Here is an 8449-nt window from a genome sequence, read left to right on the forward strand (position 1 = left end):
GCAAGTTGAGCCACCCGCAGCCCTGTCCCACTCCCTGCCAGGCCCTGCAGCTGCACATTGTGACCCCAGGCCCCAAGCCTCACACACTGCCCAGTTGGGCAGCAGCCCCCGCCCTGCCCAACTCCCTCCCTCCCTCCCTATGGGGGCCTTCCCCTTCTCCCACTTACTTGTGGGACCTGCTCTCTACCAGCCTCCAGAAAGGTCTTTGCAATACTGCAAAATCCACGGGTTTCTCCAGTAAAATGAGAAATTTGCATTCTTCTCTGGTAAAGGGTAAAATCTGCAGTTTTCTCCCTTTTTCTGAGGGAAGTGGAAGACCCAGATCCCTGTTAATCACTGTCTTTCAATTTCTTGACAGATGATGAAAATGAAGAGGAGACAGAGATGAGTGAGGATACAGGTGTGTATGTACTGCAAATCATAAGGCTGAGAAATATCTTACAATTGATCCCATGGCTATGATGAACATTGCGAGGTAGTTAGCTATGTTAGTCGGAAGTCAATCAGAAGGCAGGGTAGATTTGCAGTAGGCCTGCTGCTTACAAAAGCTTATGCTGTGCATCTGATTTACTGTATAAGGTGCAAATTGACCCTGCTTTCTATAATGAGCATAGTCCCTAGAGCATATTATGGCCCAATTGAGAAATAAATGGCATTAAACTAAAATTGTTAAATCATGATAAAAATATACGTCTTAAAACATTTGTACTTCTGTATTACACTCTTTTGGGCCTCCAGTGATCCTTTCCTACTCTATCAGCATCTGTTTGGATCTGCTCGAATTCTGCCCTTACTAGTTTTTATGTGTATGTGTAGTCATTTGCTGCAGCCAGTCTACATACATGTAGCTTACTTCAAGCCAGCGGTTCCCAAACTGTGGGTCACAACGTCAAATGGGGTTGTAACATCAGCAAATGGGGTCACGGCGCAGCGCACTCTCCCATGCCAGGTCTGGCCTGCTGGGCTGCAGAGGCCCAGGGAAGGGCAGCAGGGTGAGGAGCCCCAAGCCCACAGCAGGCAACCCACATCCTCTCCCCCCTACAGGCTCCACTCTGGTCATGTCACCAATGGGGGAGGGTACAGGGGCCAGGGGGTGGAGAGCTGGGCTCTGTGCTCTGGCATCCGCAGCTGCTGGTTCCTGCAGGCAGCAGCTGGGGCTCAGGTGCTGCTGGGGTGGGGAGCATGGGGCTGCGGACCCTGGGACACCTGGAGAGAGTGGCGGGGGCTGCAGATTGGGAGTGAGGGGCACTGGCAGGGCCAGGGGCCTGTGGATCAGGAGTGAGGGGCACCTGGGGGGTGGAGGCCTGCGAGTTGGGAGTGAGGGGCCATGCTGAGGAAATGGGATCATAAATGGGGTTCTACTGAGGAAAAGTTTGGGAAGCACTGCTTTTTAAGCTATGTAAATATAGACTGGGAACAGCACGTACAGCCATTCACCACTTCAGGGAGCTGCATAGGGAATCCAATATATATAACTTGGGTGGGTGGCAGCAGGGTGGGGGATTGGCAGGTCCAGGGGGGTTGGTGGATCTGCAGAGGGGGCAGTGTTACCCAGGGGGTTGTCCGTGGTGGTGGTGGGGTGTATGGAAAGGTTGGAGGGCAAAAATAGCACAGTTGTGTGATGGGAATAATGCAGCCCTGGAGCTGGAGCAAGCAGCTGGGTCTTTCCAGCCCTGGGGCTGTACCGTGAATGGATACAAGCATTTGACAGATTAGGTTAAACCTTTTCTGCATTGGGTTACCTCAATTTCAATCTATGTTAAGTTCACCTGAGGAGGCACATACCTTAGATCTGGCATGCCATTTTGGGGTGATTTAACCCTCTAGAGGCCTGCATGATTTGGCATTTATATTGACCTAAACTTGATTAATTGATACCCCAAAGTGAGTTTAGAAGTTGTTTCAAATTTAATTTTTCAAATGTAATTGTTATGTGGGTTTTTTTGTGTCTCTATTTGTGAATCACATTGATTTCTTAAATGATTTAAAAATAATATTAAAATAATAATCTTTTAAGCCACTTTGTGGCATAAATAAGACGTTGTGTTTCAGTTCTTAACTCTCTTGCATCCTTTGCAACCCCTCTAAGTTAAGTACGTGGGTTTTACTGCAGATCATCACCAAATTAGGTAACTGGATGGGGAATTTTGCATTTGTCTTCTCCTTTGTGCTTTGGAAGTCCATGAGACCACTGCTTCACTTACATGGCAAGACTGATTTGCATTATCCTGGCAAGACATTTGTACTGATCTGGAAGCTACTGAACCAAATGTCTTCAGAACGTCAAATGCCTGAAAAATACAGCATCTGGAGGACAATGTATCTACAGGACTTCACTTAAGTGATATCAGCATGGCAACACTCTATTTCAGTATTATTTATTTATCATCATATTATTCAGCAGCATATACTAATTGGTGCATTATGTTTTGGGGATCAGCTGTTGGAAGATGCCATTAATATTTGTGCAGCCAAAGTTAAATATCCTTCAAACGTCTCTTAGCAGTAGGGAGTGTTGCCATCTTGACCTATTAGCATAAAAATGTTAATATTAGTAAGGTACATTTGCATAAATGCCATAAATATATGCACAGTCTGCATTTAGGGGTGTTCTCTTTTTATGCTAATGTAGTTGTCAGGCTGAGGAGTATCTTCTTTTAAATGCTTTAAGGAGAAACTTGAATAACTTTAATTTAAAAAAGGTTGCAACTGCTATTTGCCACTTTCAGTCATTAATTGAATGATCATTTTCCATCCCACTTGACTTTATGAGGGCATGACTCCTGCAAATTGAAACAGCAGTTGGAGCCAATATTGATGATCCTCGAATGCCAAGCTATTCATACCTAATCTATAGTCATAGTTTTTCCTTGCATTGTTCCCCTGATGTTTTTTCAATCTTAAAGAATGCTGGGCCTCCAAAAGAACACATTATCAGGCTGTCTCATATGGACCCTTTTTTCTTGAGGTCTCCATATTAATCCAATCCAGTTGCTAAAGCTCATAGTATAAGTTCTCGTCTTCACTTGGGGCCTGATCCAATACCAGTTGAAGTTGGTGAGAGTATGTCCATTGATTTCAGTGCAAACCCGAACAGGCCTTTTGAACAACTACAAAACTGGGTCCTAAGTGAAGAATAACAGATGACCAAAAGTGCAGTTCACGGAGTGATGAACATACTTTGAGTAGATTTTCTGTCTCATGTCTCCGCCACCCAGAAGTGCATGTATCTTATTACACTTAGAAACTCTATTCTCCATTTGATTTTCCTTTAAAATAAATAAGGGGGTATTTTAATTCCAAGTCTGCCAGATGATCTCCAGTGAAATCTGTCTTCAACATTATATTAAGCCCAATTTGCAGTGGTGATCATTATTATAAGTTAATGATAGTGCATTACTGGACTACAATCACACTAATAAATGTGTGCTGTCCATATATTTGATTTGCTGAAGTAGGAAACAGTATTTTAAAAAGTGCTATAGCCCATCATTAAACAGGCGCTCTAAATTAGTTCCTTGATGGCATTTTATTACTATTTTTTTTAAATGAGTACTTTATTGTTCAGGAGGTATATCTTGTAGCAGCTGCTAACATACTGTGCCATTCAGCTCCAAGTGCTCTGGTGCTATCATATTTCATACATTCTGCCACCAGAATGACTTGAGTCAAAGGGCAGATATAGTAAAAGCTGTTTCAGATTTTTGCAGCTCAATATCCTATATATCCTTTCTTTGAGAATTATATTCTGCATCGGCAGAGGGGAAGATTAAACAATCTAATAGGTCTTGTCCACCTTTAACTTCAGCAGTTTAATACTGCAGTGTGATGGTGCTTATAGTTTTCAGCTACATTAATGGAACATTATCGTGAACCTTCGCTTTTGAATGACATGGCCTTCATAGATTTAAAACTTACATTTTTAGAAACAGAAGCATGCAAAATCACCTCTGATGCTAGCATAATTGGGTGCACAATTGCAGTGATTGCATATGCAAATTATGGCAGCGCATGCTTTATGGGAAACATTTCTAAAAATTCACATTCCTACGCAGTAATGTTTCATTTGTATAGAGTTATTTTTGTTGTTGTTGGGTTTTGCTTTTGTTTTTTGGGTTTTTTTTAAATTAATTTCCTTACTACAGTACTTGGAAAACGGATGAAGGAAAAAAATGTCTAATTTACAAATCCATTACTAATTACAAGCATCCTCCTTCCCATTTCATTCTGGTAATGCAGAAGTTCAGTGAAATCAACCCACTGCTTCAGCTCCCAAAGCCATTTGATAGCAACCTGGTGCTAAGCCAAGTATCTGCCAACTCTTCTGGCAACCCTCCTCACACATGCCCAGTGTACATGTCCTGTAAGATATTCCATTTCTATGCTAAACGCCAAGTTGTCAAGCTGACCAGACCCATCCCTAGTTCCAAATATATATATACTGATACTAGATTGCCCATTCAAGTATACATGTTACGGATATCAGGACACAATCGACACAACCAGACTATGTGCATATGTGCTTTGTGGCACCTCAAACTTGTTTGAGGTGCCACAAAGAGTGCATGTGCAACCATGCTGTACACTGCAAATGTGCAGTGCAGTGCCAAAATTTGATACTGAAAGTTCCTGATTTAAAAAAAACAAACCAAAACATGGCAAAAAAACAAAAACAAAAGCAGTGTAGTGCATGCTTCAGGAGCAGTGCAGTGCATGCTGGAGCAACTGGAGGCTGGGTCCTCCAGGGAGATACTCTGGCTAACAACCAGAGCATCTCCTCTCCTCTAGGTCTGCCCCAGCTCCTCCAGCACACTGAGAGTCAGGAGAAGCAGGGAACTGGGCAGTTTGCCCAAAGCAGGCCATTTTGCCCCACACCGCAGCACGTGCATGGGCGTGTGCAATCTTCAAATGTAGCAGCACAAATTTGTGCCGCTACTTTTTATGCCACTGCAAGCGCACACCCTTGCACATGGGCACATGGCCATAGGGGGCATTTCCAAGGATGAGAGAAAAGTGTCAGGCCCTTGTCACTGAATGGAGAAAAAAAAAATCAAGGTCCAAGGTCTGCTCGAGCTTAGAAGCATGTTGGCTTACAAATTGCTTTAAAATTGTAAATATATCAATAACAAATTGTGTTCAACTGATAGCTATAGATACAGACAGACAGATAGATAGTGGTGTTTCATTTTAATTGAAGGAAAACGTGTGCTTTGGGTTTTTAATGGAAGAATTCTGGACGTTTTAATCAGAGAATTTGTGATTTTTTTAAACAGAGAAAACCAGAGTCCCTGCACATAAGCAAGAAATGTGGCAAGCATCAAATCTGGTACCTTCGTACCTCACTAGAACAATCAAGTATCTTTTTGGCAACTGCATCAACTTAGGACAGCCTTTTCTGTGTGTCCAAAGCAAGGTTCAAACACGCGTCTCTGAAGCCACAGTGAGACATGTTAGCTACTCTGCTGCTGCCCCTGCCCCTGGTCAGTGAACAGGATTTGTGAATGTTTCCCTTAAGAGGCCATGTAAGACTTAGTCTCTGTGAATTTGACCCATGAAGAGCAGTCATTTCCCTCCTCCCTCCCCTCCCCCCTAAATATTAGCATGTAGTGGCTATAGTTGCTAAAAGATACAAAGATTGTCAAGTCCAACACCTGGTCAAAATTTAGTGAAATGCTTGCAAGCACAGTTTTGGCAAGAGTAGGCCAGCTTTGTTCTGAACAAACTAGATATATCTCTGCAGCACAAGAAGAGTTAAGATTTATATTTTTGAGGTGATAGAAAGATACTATTTTGAAGCCTACAAAAATCCTTTTCTGTCTTTGGAGTGAGGTAAATCTGCCCATCTGCTAAAAAACAATGAAATTGTGATTGAAATCTCATTTTCTTGAGGCAGTTCTTCCACATACTTTTTGTGGGCATTTTAAGGTTCTTTATAGAGTTGAGAAACACTGTTCCTCTGGAGATAGTAAAAGTTCTAACTTTTCTCAATGCAAGTCGCCTCACCTGACATCTTTGTGCTGTCAATTAAGACATTCGTTATATTATCTGATGCATTCAGATACTCTTGAAAGGCCTAGCGGTGATATACGTGGGCACTTGCACTTAAACTTGATTGACATTTGACTTCTGAGGCTAGAGGAAGCCTCGCAGATTGATTAGACGATAAACTTCATTGTCAGAAGGGAGAGTGTTGATTGAAACCCTCCTATTGATTGAGTCCCCTGAAGTGAAGCATTGTCAGACAGAGAGAGAAAATAGCAGGCAGTGTACACAAGAGCATTAGAGCCAAACTGGCCCCAGGTCAACATGGCCCATTATAAATATTCAGGATTATTTTTTAAGGTGTGTGGGAGGATAGGGAGTGACATATCTTTTACATGTCTATTTGTTTTCAGCTTTTTTAATCTTTTGTAGTAGCCATATGTGTGGAACCTGGCCGTTACTCTTGACTTTACGCCTTTTCATTGATTGAAGAACTGAGCCTTCACCCCCACACCCCTTATATTTCCTGTGGTTAATTTTCAATGCTCTACAAACACGGAAGAAATTGATCTTGATGTCACTTCTTTTCCAAATATAGTATTAGAATTTCAAATTTAATTGGCTCTTATCATGGTCTTCTATCAAGAACTGACTTTTAAAAGAGGAAGATCCAGAGACCAAGCAAATCTTCAGGGTATTTTATTACTGCAGTAAATCAATGATTATAACAATACTTTATATTCTGCAGCTTGTAAAATCCTATAGTAAAGGGAAAATTCTTGCCTAAAGCAAAGATATAACAATTACTAATTTGTGTTTTCTGTAATATATAACATTAAATACATTTTTAAACTAATTAAATTAATCAAACATAGGTCTCCATTTCAGAATATTTATTTGAATTTCAAGCTGCCATGGCATCTCATTTCCTGTCTGACATAGCATTCATTGGATTTTCTTGCCAGATTCAAGTATACTATGCTACAGGATAAACAAGCAGATAGAAAGATATCTTGCCTTCCCTTGACTTTTTGAATGGGCAAGTGCTTAATCTTTCTTTCTTGCTCTTGGGAGAATGTAACTCTGCTTCAAATTGTGACTTTGCCAGAGAGGACAACTCTTCCCATGCCCTATTAAGTAGAGAGGTGCTATTTTTTTCAGACTACCTGGCTGTTTGCTAAGTGGAAGTTTCTTCTCTTACCTTTGTGTGCACAGGAATGTATTGGATGGGAGGTGAATAGAATGTGAGGTCTCAAGGATCTCACCCTCAGCTTCACAGGACTGGCATTTGATAGGGAGTAGGCAATGGATTATCTCAGAGTGCTTTTTGCCTGCAGGCAATTTTGTGCAGTATATAACAGTAAACAAGATAGGAATTGGCAAAACACTTGTGTGATTTTCCATATGTATGTAGAGGCATAACAAGATCATTCAGTGCCCAGAGTGGGTGGGTAATGGTGGAAGACCAATCACTGGAGAGCGGAATAGGGAGATCAGGGGAAGGGAGGAAGAGTGGAGTCTTACCGCTGCTGTCCTGAGAGTGAAGGCTGCTACTGCTGCTGACACTGCTACTATAGCAGCATTGACTTGGGCCCATGAACAGGACAGCCCCATTTACTCTCCTTTGCCCGTACATATGTTACTGAACTCAGGTTGCATCTGCTTTGGCAAAGATTCCCTGGAGAGTGGTGGGGGGAGGGAGCACCATTTTGCTTACCTCCTCCCCTCCAGATATACTGCTGGGCACATCTAGTATCACTGGGCAGGGGCAGCTCAGAGCAAAGACTCCTGGGGCAGGCATGGTGGCAACAGTGATGTACCATGGGTCTCCGGTGCCCAGGGGCCAATGCATTTCTGTCTCCCCCCACCCCTCTGGCCCTTTGCACCGGGAACTCCTCTGCTCCCTCCCCAACCCTGTTTGGTTACCTGTTTCGGCCGGGAAAGAAATGAAAGTCCCAGCACACTGGACACAGGGGAAGGGGTAGCAGCCGGAATTTCTGGCCAGAACAGATGGGGAATGGTGGAAGACCAATTTGTTGTTTAACCCACCTGCCAACCCGTGGGGCAGGCAGGCGGGTTAAACAACAAATGGGGCTTCCACTCACATGATAAGAACTCTGAAGGGCCCAGCCAGCGCCCCCCCCAGCTGGTGCCCAGGGGCTATGACCCCCCCGTCCCCCTCCCCCGTCGGTCTGTCACTGGGTGACAAAGATTCCTGGGATCAGGGTGTGACTTCAGCACCCCCTTGATAGCTGGTGCCCCACTTGCCCTTCCTAGTTTTGCTACTGCATGTATATTATAATGTGAATACAATGTGTGTAATAGCAGGAGGAACCAGGGGGTAGAGCTATACAGCTGTATTGACTGTTGATGTGGACTGTAACTCCCAGAAACCCTCAGGGACTGGAGGGAGGTGGGGGGAAGCAAAAGAAAAAGGAAGAGGAAGTATGAGGCTATAGTAAGGGAA

At 43.2% G+C, this 8449-nt stretch overlaps 1 protein-coding gene across 1 annotated transcript in view; it reads left to right on the forward strand.

The window, feature by feature from the left end:
- The window catches only part of LOC102388229 (O-acetyl-ADP-ribose deacetylase MACROD2-like), a gene marked incomplete at both ends in the record, with an annotated part of 443367 nt that overhangs the window by 381826 nt on the left and 53092 nt on the right, over nt 1–8449 (forward strand). The window contains one exon of the mRNA XM_006036701.2: nt 359–400. Within this exon, the coding sequence (XP_006036763.2) occupies nt 359–400 (42 nt within the window). The remainder of the gene's footprint in view (nt 1–358; nt 401–8449) is intronic.

This window comes from Alligator sinensis, unplaced genomic scaffold (genome assembly GCF_000455745.1).
Source record: "Alligator sinensis unplaced genomic scaffold, ASM45574v1 scaffold1360_2, whole genome shotgun sequence".
Taxonomy (NCBI): Eukaryota; Metazoa; Chordata; order Crocodylia; family Alligatoridae; genus Alligator; species Alligator sinensis.